The sequence below is a fragment of the Lytechinus pictus genome, chromosome 6 (genome assembly GCF_037042905.1).
Source record: "Lytechinus pictus isolate F3 Inbred chromosome 6, Lp3.0, whole genome shotgun sequence".
Classification (NCBI taxonomy): domain Eukaryota; kingdom Metazoa; phylum Echinodermata; class Echinoidea; order Temnopleuroida; family Toxopneustidae; genus Lytechinus; species Lytechinus pictus.
Window position 1 is genome coordinate 26,387,659 of NC_087250.1, and position 14,719 is coordinate 26,402,377.

At 36.6% G+C, this 14,719-nt stretch overlaps 1 protein-coding gene and 1 non-coding gene across 4 annotated transcripts in view; both read right to left on the reverse strand.

Moving 5' to 3' along the window:
- LOC135154573 (sodium-coupled monocarboxylate transporter 1-like) overlaps positions 1 to 12,882 on the reverse strand; it is a 34,848-nt gene extending 21,966 nt beyond the window's left edge. The window contains exons 1-5 of one of the 3 annotated variants that reach the window (XM_064101281.1): positions 12,786 to 12,847; positions 8,778 to 9,145; positions 8,215 to 8,280; positions 6,419 to 6,470; positions 1,429 to 1,496 (exon numbers count right to left, since the gene is read on the reverse strand). In XM_064101281.1, coding sequence (XP_063957351.1) covers positions 1,429 to 1,496; positions 6,419 to 6,470; positions 8,215 to 8,280; positions 8,778 to 9,137 — 546 coding nt within the window. In that variant the 5' untranslated portion in view covers positions 9,138 to 9,145; positions 12,786 to 12,847. Of the gene's footprint in view, positions 1 to 1,428; positions 1,497 to 6,418; positions 6,471 to 7,695; positions 7,976 to 8,214; positions 8,281 to 8,777; positions 9,146 to 12,785 lie in introns of those variants that run through there. The other 2 variants (XM_064101282.1, XM_064101283.1) reach the window with 2 other exon arrangements.
- TRNAY-GUA (transfer RNA tyrosine (anticodon GUA)) lies at positions 2,337 to 2,422 on the reverse strand. The gene is given in 2 exon segments: positions 2,337 to 2,372; positions 2,386 to 2,422. It is a non-coding gene; the product is annotated as a tRNA-Tyr (tRNA).
- Positions 12,883 to 14,719: the final 1,837 nt, after the last annotated feature.

Here is a 14,719-nt window from a genome sequence, read left to right on the forward strand (position 1 = left end):
AGAAGAATTCGTCTCAACTGGGCCCGGGAGCATGTCAGATGGACCAGACAGCAATGGCGTAGAGTTCTGTTCACAGATGAGAGCAGATTTTCCCTTGACCACAATGATGGACGTTCGAGAGTCTGGAGGCGACCAGGAGAGAGATTTGCAGACCCCTGTATTGCAGAACATGACCGTTATGGGGGAGGCAGCGTCATGGTGTGGGGAGGCATCACCTACGCCAACCGTACTCGTCTCTACGTGGTCCCAGGGGGAGCAATGACAGGAGTGAGGTACAGGGATGAGGTCCTTGAACCTATAGTGGTGCCATTTGCAGAAAATGTGGGACAAAACATCATTTTCATGGATGACAATGCCCGTGCCCACCGAGCTAGGGTGGTGACCGAGTTCCTTGAGGGCCAGGGGATTGAGCGTATGGAGTGGCCAGCGAGGTCCCCGGACTTAAACCCGATAGAGCACGTCTGGGACATGATGGGGAGGAGTCTCGACCAGCTCGAAGCCCATCCACTTGGACTGCAGCAGCTGGGTGTGGCTCTGGAGGCTGCATGGGATGCACTGGACGTCAGAGACATCAATCGCCTCATCAGCTCCATGAGACAGCGCTGTGAAGCCGTTATTGCTGCAGGAGGTGGTCACACTCGTTACTGAACTGCCTGAAAGACACTCAGACATTCGTTTTTACCACTTCATGTCGGTAGCTGATACCCCTCGGGGCCCACTTTTCAGGATGTGCAGTGATGCGAGAGACATTGTGCAACAACTGAAACCACCCATGCGTGAAATTGATTACAGCGTGTTTAAGGACATTTAGGACAGTTGTACTGAGGTATTTCCAGAAATAAAACACCTTGTATAAAATCTTTATGTACGTTTTAAAAAGTGGTCCTTAACTTTTTTTGAGTAGTGTATAATAAATTTGGGGCGCCATAGTCTAGTTGCTACGATTTTCGTTTTTCAATCAGAGGGACGTGGGTTCGAATCCCAGCCATGGCGTGTTTTCCTTCAGCAAGAAATTCATCCACACTGTGTTGCACTCAACCCAGGTGAGATGAATTGGTACCCGGCAGGATTAATTCCTTTAATGCATGCTAGAGCTAAACCCGGGGTAATAAAAATAAAAGAGATTAAAATCCCTTTTGATATAACATGTACCATGTGTTTGACCTTTACTTTTTCACACAACTTTCTCATTTCCCTCTTTTTCAAGAGCATTCAACACATCCTTTTCATGAGAAAAGTTCAGTTTTCATCATGATGATCATATTGATCTCAATAAACATGGTAATTGTATTGGTAAGCGTGCAAATCAGAGACATATCACCTAATTCGTCCTCATGACGAATACAAATTATAGTTAATATATATATTTTTTTTGCAACACTCCGCAAATTACTCTTATTTATTTGTGAAATACTCCTGGATGCTTACCACTGATGTATAAAATATACACACTACTCCAGTCGATAGCATACATGTCCACATATCAAATCCAGTAACTATGGCAACCAAATGAAAAAAATAAAATAAAAGGGAAATTAATGGAAATAACACGTTGGATTTTTTTTTTGTGGGGGGGGTGTGGAGTCGTGAAATGTGCAAACGCCGGGATATGTGCAAACAACGGTATATGTGCAAAATTTCGCCGGGATTTGTACAAACAACGGAATTTGTGCAAACGCCACGCCGGGAAATGTGCAAATCTGTCAAAATTTATCAACGGCATCTGTTCAAACGTGACGACGGGATATGTGCAAATGAACAATTTTCACGGGAAAAGTGCAAACCTCTGGGATATGTGCATATCACTGCATTTATCCATATAAAGGCTATTTCTCATGAAATGTTTCAGTCATAAAATTACTGTTAAAAATGAGAAACATGCCTGCATAAGGTAGAAGCTACAATGACATCGGCAATGAAACGCTTTTCACAGAGGCGGCGGGGGGGGGGGGGGGCACCAACCTTAAATTGAAGACCCACTATCGTTTGGAATAACATGGATGTAGAGTGTAGTCTTTTAATGCTCCAGACCCGGTCATTTAATCATTTGAAGATCCTTCTGAACTAAGATCCTGTACTAAAGCATACATAAGGAGCATAGCCATTCAAAAATAATAAAAAAAAAACTGCAACACCTCACCGTCTACCAAATTAAGACCTTGTAGAAATGAATATAGAATGTAGTCTTTACCCTAGACCTTGTTGTATCAATAAAAAAAAAAAAAATTAATACCTCATCGTCTAATTCCTATCGAATAAGTTGTTGTTGCTGTTGTTGTTTTAGCTTATACGGCGCGTGTCATTCAGTAGTGAATATTTGCGCCAAGAAAACCACATCCACCGAGCCGGATTCGAACCAGCGACATAAGGTTAATCATCATTCATCTACAGTCCTCCGCTCTACCAACTGAGCTATCGGTGGTTACTAGGTTTAAAGTGTAGTTTTTGCTCCAGACCGGGTGATTAAACAAATTCAAAACTATTTAAGCCCCGCCATCTTCCACTACTAAGGCTCTGTTATGAAGAACGTGTATATAACGTATTCTCAATTCTCCAGACCCGTTTATTTAAACAAATTTTCAAGACCCCACAGTCTCATTCCTGTGAAAAAGATGGATATAAAGCGTTGTGTTTTCTCCAGACCTTTGATTAAAAAACCTTCAGAATTAAGACCCAAGACTAAGACTCCGTTATAAAGCAAGGGTACATATCGTAGTCTTTACTCCAGACCCGTTTAAAAAAATTATGTTATAATCTAAAAAAATAAGACCCTGTAAGAAAGCATGGATATAAGAGCACAGTCTTTACCCCAGACGCTGTTATTAAAAAAATTAGGAGATCTTCAATTTGACGACCCCACCGTCTCATATCTGTGGGAAAAAATGGATATAGAGTATAGTCTTTACTCCAAACCTGGTGATTAAAAAAAAACTTAAATAGTAAGACCCCATCATCTTCCAAACTAATAGTCTATAAGTATAACAAAGCACGGGTACCTATAGCATAGCCTTTACTCCATATCCATTTATTAAAAAACTACACTGTACACCCGCTGTACAATTACGCTGTATACCCATGTGCTACATTACAGGTTCTTAGTATTGAAGATGACGGGATTGAAGTTTCGAAGATTCTTGATTTTGTTTTTCAAATGACTGGGTCTGGAGAAAATAATAACTCTATATCCATATGCTTGATGACATGGCAATGGTTTAGAAGATGGTGAGGTTTAAATTGTAAAGTTTATTTCTCTTTTTAACCACCGGGTTTTGAGTAAAGACTAGGCTTAGCTAGTCCAGGTATAGCGTTAATCCTGTTGTTTGGAAGAATATATGGCCAAGACTGAGTATTAAAAAGTAGACTAATAACCTTCATCTTGTAGGGTAAGGTCGCATTGGGTCTGGAAAAGGAGACTACCAGCATCGGTCGGCAGAGCAAAATTGATAGGGGTGGGGAGGGCACAGCGAAAAAGGGAACTTCCTCTTTTGAAAAGGGCACTTGAAACAAAAAACTTTTTTAAAAACAAAATAGCATAATGTACCCTAGTAGGGTAATGAGCAAAATGATTGAGTGGGGCAAACATGGCGTGTGGGGCAAAAATTATTTAAAGCTGCGAGCGAGCGAGCAAAATTTTGAAACTTTAATGAAAAAAAAAACATTTTTGATAGATTTTGACATAGAGAACTATCATATTTCACCACTTTTCTTTCCTTTTCTTCTTTTCTTTTTCTTGGTATTGAAAACTTTTGGGGTCCATGGAACGAGGTCCATTTCTTAAGGGGGCAAGTGCCCCCCCCCCCTCTCCCTCTGCTCAGATGCCCCTGCATAAAAGAAAGGACGCTAATTGCAAATACATATACCTTATATTAGCAAATTGGACATTTGAACAAACCAGAAGAGAAGGGGCATTTATCAGAATATTCATATGGGGCACTTGATCAAAGGTGAAAATGTACACACTACAGAAGAAGAATTTCACTCTGAAAAGGGGCAACTTAACCCTATCTAGGTCGGGGTATTTTTGGAATTCATATGGCCGGGGGAGGGGGGCCTCCCAGGCCCCCCTCCCCCCCCCCCCCCCTTGAGATCTCGGCCGTCGACCGCGCAATTGCACCGAAAATTGGCACGCATGTTGTCTGGGATATAATCTACAAAATTGTATAGTAATTTTTTTCATGCAAATTGTTATTACGTAATAATGCTAATTTATGCGTAATTAGTATGCAAAATCATACTTTTTCCACTAACTCCGTAAATAAAGCTCCAAATGTTCTAATTTTTGGCATAGAAACCCTTTGTGATGTTCTTAGCAAGTGTACATGAAAAAATCGTGATATCAGATCAATTTCTTATGTATGATATTGTTTTTTTGCAATTTCTTATATGTATTTCTTTGTTTTTTGAACTTTTGTTTTTCATTGTTTTTTCAATGAAATTCGTTGGGGACTCTTCTAAGATCATAAACAGCATAAAATACATACATTTAGGCGTGCAAAACTAAAAATAATCATACATTTATGATTTTTGGTTGAAAACACAATTTACATTGACTTTGTACACGAAATCACGTTTTTGAGCACTTACGTAACATTGCGTAACTTCGGAACCGCGTACCCGGGTGACGCAAAATTGGTCTCAAAAGGTGCGGAAGACTTAAAAGTAAAAATTCAGCGAGCAGCGCGGTAAAAAAAAATTTGCGCGACAAAAATATCGCGCGACTCGTTGAGGGGGGAGGGGGGCCTCCGAGGCCCCCCCCTCCGGCCTAGATAGGGTTAAAGGGGCGAGAGGAACATTTTAAAAGGATTTTTATTATTTAAATGTGCACTTTTAGAAGGGATAAGAACGCGAAATAAGGAAAACGGGCAATGGCAGGGCATGTAAAGAGCGGTTTTAAGGAATGGAAACTTATCTGATACGAGAATGGGCACTTATATTTATAAAATGGTAAAGGGGCACACTTTAACACATAAAACAGGTCCTTCTAAGATGAAAGGGGCAAAGTTCTTGGGTTATAGTTGTTGTAAAATCGAGGTGTATGAATTGCAACCTAAAAATATTTCATTTAGAGAGTAAAGTGCATCGCATTTGTGGGTATATAGTTCAAAATTAATGCCTCTTGTTGGTAAAGTGCGCTAGTATGACATGATTGTGTGGGAAAATATTTTTATATACGTTAGTGAGTACAGTTTTTTTACACATGTGGCTGATATTACACAAGCTGGCGTCACTTTGGGTGTGTTAAAAGAGATAGGAAACAATGTCTTGTTTGAATGTTCATAGATTCATAAAAAAATAATATCAAATGGCATAGTAATCAAGACATTTTGGGTTTATAATTAAATTTTAAAGAAATTCGACAACTTCTGATGAAATCTGGAAATGAAATCAACAGATCAAGTTCAATGTGTGTATCAGTGGAAATCATGCTTGCCTCTCCCACCCCCTTTAATAATTGCCCCATGCAGTGTTCGAAACAGTACTAAATGTCCCTTTAAGGTGACACGACATATACTCCTGCGAAAATTGCGACAATTAATATCTCAGAAGGCATAGGATTAGTGTTAGGATTGTGATCGAGTTTTTGTTTCAGAATATTGTCATGATTACGATTAGGGTGCATTTAGTTTTTGAGGTTAGCTTTTATGTTTCGCTTAATGTTTAGAATTTCCATCGGAGCAATTGTCGCCAGAGCAAATGTCCACTAAGCCTGGTGCCCCCCCCCCCCCCCCCCCACTGCCTCTCTGAAAAGCGTTTCATTGCCGATGACACTAGCTGTAGCTTCTCCATTATGCAGGCATGTTTCTCATTTTAACAGTAATGTTATGAGACATTTCATGAGAAATATCCTTAATATGGATAAAAACAGTAATTTGCACATACCCCGGAGGTTTGCACTTTTCCCGTGCAAATTGTTCATTAGCACATATCCCGTCGTCACGTTTGAACAGATGCCGTTGATAAATTTTGACAGATTTGCACATTTCCCAGCGTGGCGTTTGCACAAATTCCGTTGTTTGCACAAATCCCGGCGAAATTTTGGACATATACCGTCGTTTGCACATATCCCGGCGTTTGCACATATCACGGCTCCACAGGGGGCTAATGATTATTTGCTAGATATTTTTCCCCTTTTTACATTGAAACTAAAATGTTTTGAGGGGGTAATTACTTATTTAGCTAGATGTTTGGCAACATATACATTGCGCCATCCAAATAATTGCATTATTAAATTGGGTCTTAATCACACGACTATACTACAAACATTAATGCATTATGGGTAAGGCACCTGGCAAGTTTTCAGGAGTTGATTATTGTTTATTTTGAGTAGTGATGTACAAGGCCTTCAGTTGGAATTTGCTTTAAATTGAGAGGTGTGCAGTTTAAGACATAAGCCCACCAAGAAATGAAGAAAACATACCTGCATTCAACGCTATTGCAGGTGTGTAGACCACAGATCCCAAATAGAAGAGCTGTACCGTGACAAGTATGGTAAGGCGAAAATCAAAATGAGCGTATGATTACACAATAGTATTGATGATCTTACGAACAAAGTGAAATATAAAGAGGGAAATGGAAAAATAATAACTCTTCTACTACTACTACTACTACTACTACTACTACTACTACTAATAATAATAATAATAATAATAATAACGATAATAATAACAATAATAATAGCAAAAAAATATATAATAATAATAATAATAATAGCAAAAATAATGATAGTAATGATAAAACAATAATAATTACAGTATAAACAATAATGATTATAATAGTAATAATAATGAAAATAATAATACTGACAGTAATATTAACAATGGTAATGATAATAGTGGCAAATTGTTGAGCGCACACTGATCGCCAGAGATCCCGATGGGTGCTAGTTCCAATGGCGTATGCTGGGGAAACGTGCCACCTCCCGCTGTGGCAGAGGAGTTCCGACACTAGCAAACACAACAAAATTTATACCCATTTTATTGTTTTCAACAGCTGATTTTCCAAACTTTAGTTTCATCCCCCTATAAAGATGGGTCTCCCCTCACCATACTACTTTAGATACACCTCGGCATGATGTGCACCTCTCCATGCTCAAACAAGCCTACGCCCTTGAACCCAGGAACGATGTTCTCTCGTTCACATACCTTCCGAAAACAATTAATGTGTAAAACATAAATATGTTACACTTTGTCAACAAACCCAAGCAAAAGGCGAACTAAGAAAAAAAAAATAATAATAAATAGCATAAAGCATTTCTTACCCTATTCTGCACTTTTCACATTTTTAAAGGCATGAACCTTGTATTAATGTAGCTATTGCTTTCCAAATTATTGACCCATAATCATTGTTTCTATATGCTTTGCATATTCGATGATGTTGTAAATATTCATTGTAGCCTAAATTAATTGTAAATATCATGTGTACACTCATACACCTAGAGCTGGTCGATATAGAAGATAAAATTGTACGTTATCTTATCTCATAAACGAGCTGCAGGTATAGAACAAAGTCATATAATTTTCAAAAATTGGGCTTGCAACGTTTACTCACGTCACGACGCGCTACCACGTTCGATTACCTTCATAAAAACGCGTCGTCTATTGCACAGGAGGAAGGGTCTACACTTTGATATTTTGCACGCCGGTTAATCACGAAATATATAGCTTGTTAGTAAAAGACTATCACGACGCCACTCACCAAAATACACCAGCAGAAAGCTCGCAATGTATGTTGGCAACCAAACATGCAACTTTGGCCTATGTCATCATCCTTTAAATAAACTTTCATAATTTTATTCTTATTTCACGTACTGGTAACCTATGAAGCAGTTCAATCTCAGATCATAATGTGCCTTGCATGTGTTGGTAACTGTTTATGGTTTACAGAATCGAATCCGAAAAGAACCTGTGCAGGGCGGTCGGTCGGATACAGCGCCGAGGGTGTTGGACTGTTCTCAATGACAATAAACTTGTATTGTGCTAACGCAACGTTATGTTTACGTGAGGATGATGCATATCCTAACGCTTCGTAGATTAGAGGGATTTTAAAAAACAAATTTACGCAGCGAGCTGCGGCGTGATTACGTGAGTAAACGTTGAAAGCCTAACGTGTGAGGCTTGGGACGTGCGAACAATCTTCGCCGGGCTGATGCTATACCGTCTGTGCTACTCTACTGCCAATCAAGGTTAACTAAACTTTTATGAAGTGTACACATACCGTAAAAGATGAAAAAGCTATGTTTGTTATCAGTCGTAAGGCTTTGTTGAAACGCATTTCAAAAAACTGTGAGAAAGAAAGATATTAACATGAATAATTGTTTCTTTTACTACCTTTATTTTCTGAGGGAAATATAAAATAAACGTACAACCATAACACTGCATTTGTCTTGTCAATTAAGACAATTTAGATTGAGAAGAACCTAAATTAAAACCATTTACAAAAAAAAGTCTTTGAAAATACCAGTTTCTTAATTGTTAGCGCTCTATGAATAGGGACTGACGATAAAGTATTTTTCTCCTCTCATTTTCGTCTTTGTATCGGTATTATTTTCAATTTTTTTTTTTTTTTGGGGGGTGGGTTCTTCACTTTCTTCTTCTTCGTCGTCGTTATCATCTTCTTCTTCTCCTCCTTTTTCATCATCTTTTTTTTTCTTCTTCTTCTTCTCCTCCTCCTCCTTTTTCTTCTTTCAATCTCCCCCCCCCCCCCTCCTCTCCGTCACTATACAATTTCAACACCATAAGAAAGATAACAATTTATCGATCGTGTCGATGGTTGCTCACCTCATAAATACTAATGACGTTTATTCTAAGGAAAGTGGGCAGGAAAAGGCGACAAAACAAGACATCTCCTAGGGCATCTGTCACCATTATCCAGGAAAACATAGTCCCGTATACATAGATCTCACCAGGCATTGATATTACAGCTATTGCAGATATATAGCTCACCGCCAGGGACATCGCAACAGGGAAAATACCCATTTTTCGATTACCCACTAGGAATTCGTCGGCCGTCTTTTGCTTGCCGCCGGAGCAAGCGGAGTACACACCGATAGACGCGGACACAAGAAGCATCGCACCGAAGACGACGTAGTCCCACACGGCGAAATAGCGGGGGCCTGAATCGAGTCCTTGTTGGTCCATGATGATGACTGTGGATGTAATGATTAAAATGAGCTATGGGAATGTTTAAACAAAATTAGGCAGTTCTAAACATTAATAATAATACTATAAATTGCATGTCTGAATAAATTGCCAGTGTTTTACCCTCCTTTGGATGACTGAGAGAAAAGGGGAAATAAATGGTTTGAAAAGTGTGCCCAAAAATGCGTGTAAAACGGGCCTTATATTCTTGTTTCGCATTCATGACCCAAATATCAAAAGCCATAGGTATGAACTTAAAGAATTAATATAAGTCAAGTGTTATAAAGGTTATGCCGTTCCATTGCGTTTCTGGTATACTTTCGACCATATCTTGACTTGATTTTGGTACAACTATACAATGCATAGCTTCCATCATGTCCATTGGCATGATTGGGTTATATTTACTTTAGAGTGCTTTATTATTTTTTTGATATAAAAAAATGTGTGAAAAAACTACAACAATTCTGTTAAAAATCACGCATTGAAAATAAATCAAATTGTGCCATAATCACATAACATAATGAGTTACATCGGAGACAGTGCAGTATGATTAAGTCAATATTTTAGCCAAGATCCCCCAAACCTTGCCATGTGTAGTATTATGCTTTTTTCCCTTCAAGAGTACCTAATGACATTTGTGCAAATAAAAGCACCTGGATACTACTGGCTGGTAAAAAAAACACACACAAATAGAGAGAAAAAAATGAATTTTAGAGTACTTGTAACATGCTCGTGACTAATTAAGGCAATGACTTTCAAAAATGTGTAATTGATCTGATCAACAACAGTCAGTAATTCCAACATCCACAATGCATTATTTGTTCAAAATATTATCTAGATGTGCAGAATGTGTTGAAATCTTTAGCATGTCTAGCGCATTTGTGAAAAAATAGTGTGCTTTTTTCTGTTTACAAAGGAAACTGTGTAAATTTTCTGTACAAAACTGATGACATTTTGCATTTATTTGAGGTTGAGTGGATCAATCGTTACTCTTTGTAAGACAGGGCGTGGATTTAACTAATTGTAGAGACGTCTCCACGACACCTCCTCAGTCTGGTATCTCTGAGGAGTGGCAAGTTAATAAAATATATTTCGATTTTAATGACTTTTTGAAATTTACACTTGGAAAAGCCCTGGGAAATAAAAAAATAAACAACATGTGAGTAATTTCTTCACATATAATCTTGGGTTTTATAGGTGTCATCTATCTAATGAAAGTAAAAGTTTTGACAGAATGTTACACTTGAATGAGCACTGTCCATTTTTGCAAAGCTCGCATTAATATGTTTCTGCAGAAATTCTCGTTTTCATGCTGGGTCAAGGGGAAAAGGCGAAATCAAACTTACCCTGCGAAACATTTCTCATACATTTTCCTTGCACTTTGAGTCAATTAAAGTAAAACGGATACATGCAAGTATTTTGTAACAATTTTGCCACCAAAATTAAAATTTTGAACACCTAGTAAGCACATCCTTAACACTTGTTGTGCCAGCTGGATCTGAGGACATAACTGAATCTGAACAAAAGTTTATATCAGATATCTCTTACATTTTCTTCACTAAGTTTTTATCATTTAAAGAGGGCTTACATTTCATTTTTCATTTAATACTTGTTTCTTCAAATTTTTCCCAATCTTGACAATAATTAACGAAATGAAAATCAAGCCTAAGCCAAATCATGAAAATCACAGCTCAGTGTAAAGCAAATATCATCATGATGGCCTCGGTGTGTGGGGGAGTGGGGTGGGGCGCAATGGCACTATTCGAAGTGTTTTGGGCAAGGAAACAGGTTAAAAAATGTAAAAGATATCTTCAAATCAATTTCACTAGCTAAATTTCATGTGTTCCTCGTGATTAAGGTCTACTTTTATTCGCATTACTATTTCAAAGCTCTGCGCAAATCATTTTCACTAACTTTTCAAAAAAAGTGGTGCTCACTCAAGCGGAAATATTTTTCGACAGTTATATCGTCATTTGCCTAAATGGATCTGTACCAATGTTAAAATGTCGAAAAATCTTCAGGATACTACAAATGTATAATTTTACAGGACTTTTTCTAAGAGTAAACCTCTTTTTTTATACGCACTGTATAACAGTAGAAAGGTGGCAATCCAACCTTTTTTTTAAAATTAGTACGCAGGGGCCCGTTTCTCATCACCGTCATAAGTCTAACTTTTTGACTAAATCGGAGATAGTGAGCTACTTGTCCGCTAACCTTTTTACGAAGCCCTCTTTACCAAGATCGGGTACAACAACCTCACTAAATATTTATGACACATCCGAGCCTGTCATAACTTCTTTCTTAATGACGTAGTGGCATCACGTGGGTAGACTATGACATGCAAAAGTGCCTAGAAATTTTAAAATTATAATCTTACGTAATCAATCATATTGATCCCCAGGACAGTACACACGAATGTGTACGGTCCTGGGGATTTGTATAAATAGACTACGTTATCAGATAATTTTCGACACTTGATAAAGAGTTGCAGCGGCATTCGAAAGCTCGTGAACTTGTAAGCTAGTGAACACTTTTTTGCGAGAGTGATCACGAATTTCCTAGAAAGGTAGTGAACACTTTTTGCGAGAGTGATCACGAGTTTCCTTGTTTACCATAGTACATTGCGAGACAAATGATACCCGCTAGCGATTATTTCAATCCGCAATAATGAACCTATTTAGTATTTGCAATTTTGTCATAATTTTTCTTTTTGAAAATTATGCTATTTTGTGACTAAGGCTACGTCTCGTCTGCTCTTTTTACCGATAGTATCGATATCAAGGTATTCTAGTGAGGAAGCCTTTCGAAAAACAGGTTTAGTAAGATTGGAAATAACTCCGTGGTTGGTGGATAAAGATATGACTAACTTGTCCATGTGTCGAGAAACGGGCCCCAGGCCCTTTCATAATTTAAATCTAATCTGAGGTGGGTGAATCACGGCTAAACATAATGAAACGCATTTCTAATTAAGTCTCTTGACCTGGATATTACAAGCATACTGAAAAAAAGATTTTAAAAAATAAATGAAGACCGAAGATGCATTTTTTTTTCCAAAACATGAAAATTAAACATTCCCTCTCTGTTTTAAAAGCATGATTGAGACTACTGTGAAAGTAGAGGGGGGATTCAAGAAAAAAAGAAGGTAAGAAATCATATATATACATATATATATATATATATATATATATGTGTGTGTGTGTGTGTGTATATATATATATATATATATATACATATATATATATATATATATATATATATAGCAAAATACAAGGTGAATAAAACAACCGTAGATAGAAAAATTGATCAAATTTTCGCCCATAGGGCTTCATCAGGAAATGATGAATTTATTAGTCAACAGCACCAAGAAACGCAGTGCGCAAAACGCAAAGCGTTTATATATATATATATATTATTATATATATTATTATATATATATTATTATATATATTATATATATATTATTATATATATATATATATATATAATAATATATATATATATATATATATATATATATATATGTATATTACAGCGCATTAAATCACTCTGAAAACGAGAAGAAGATACACATCAACGCAAATCAAATCGAATCTTTTTACTCTCTTCAATCAGTGAAGATAGATATTCTCACTTTAATGTTCTTCTTACCTTATTGCGGCTATTCTTGTTCCTTGCAGAGAGAGGGGTGGATTTAATATGCATCCAAATCCACTGGGTCCTGGATTTTAAGGACTTTATTCATGTTGTTGTTATCATATACCACGTGACCGCTCACGTGATATGATAAAACGTTTGTCCCAGATGTATCATAGCATCTGCAAAGTGATTAGAAATTTGATATAAAAAAATATACTATGTATACATAAACTTAAGTTCAAGTTCAACCTTCTTATATTTGCATTCATGGGGCGTGGATAATAAAAACATAACATAAAACGTGTTTATGATGTATTAATTTGTAATTTCGATAAAGAATTTTCGCAAATTCAACCCAAGCACGCATCAACTGAAATGAAAATCTAAAACAAATCACAAGTACATTTTGTTCATTCGTCATCTTCTTCATATTTATCCAAGTTGTCACATTATCAGTGATGTTCGATGTGAGCTTCTCCGATTGGTCCTCCTTTTTGAATTGGAATAATCAGGACAATGGGTTCAACATAAAATACTTAATCGTTTAGAGTGCTCAGGAAAAAGGAGGACATTTGAATAATTGAATAATTTCCTTATCAACGCAAATTACCATGACAGGCTCACAATCTTAATGTTTTGAAGGGATGCTCCGGGCAGTAAAATTTGAAGATACAAATGCTAATTTTTTTAATCAAAATCAGAAACAAATAACGAAGTTATTGCATTTTAAAGATTTGCACTTTTCCGGTGAAACAGTTCTAGCATATATTAATGAATATTCATTAGGTGGGCTGATGATGTCATATCCCCATTTGTTTTTTTGTATTTTATTATATGAATTTGGGTTTATTCAAAATGTATCTACCAAGAAATAAAACAGTTCGATTGACAACTGATTAAGTGCATTAGATATTCATCGCTGCAATTTATTTCGTCATAATGGAGACACATCATTGACACATTTATGAAAAAATAAAATAATTATGATTTCATGTAATAACATGAGAAAAAGGAAAGTAAGGATGTGACATCATCAGCCCATGTGATGAATATTCATGAAGGCATGCCTAAAACTATTCAAACGGAATAATGCAAATATTTAGAATTCATTAACTTTGTTAATTGTTATTCGATTTTGATGAAATTTTCAGCATTTTGCTTAACGAATTTTTACTGTATTTATTTAGATATAGATATCTTCATCCTGGAGCTCCCTTTAAGTATTGCCCATGTTGGTAAATTTCTGTGACAAAGTTGACCATATTTTCAAAATGAACACATTGAGTCAATCTATCGGAAAGCGCCCTCAGTCGTTCTTGTTATTAATTCCAAAGCCTAGTCGTGTGTAGATGGGGGTTTTCTCTCTCTCTTGTCTATTTTCTATGATATTTATTATTTTTTTCTATTATTTCAATATTTATATATTTATATCATGTATTCTTATCATAGCTTCATTCAAATGTTTGACTATGTTCTTCTATTAAACTTCTTACTCTTGGCATTATTATTATTATCATTATTGTTATTAACATTATCGATTGGGTTTGATTTTCTTATTCTTCTTCTGAGGGGTGGGTTCTTGTGCTAAGTTGATAGTGTTTACAATTATATCCCTTACTTAAGATCGTTGTATTGAGAGTGTACACAACGAGAAAAAGGAATAGTTTTATTACGAAAAACGTTTGCCATAAAATAGCATCTGCAAAGTGATTAGAAATTTGATATAAAAAATATATACTTTGTATACATAAACTTAAGTTCAAGTTCAACCTTCTTATATTTGCATTCATGGGGCGTGCATAATAAAAACATAACATAAAACGTGTTTATGATGTATCACTTTGTAATTTCGATACATAATTACAATAGAGAGTTTTTGCAAATCCAACCCTAGCACGCAGCAAATGCACTGACAATCTAAGTCAAATCACAATGAAAAGGTTGGA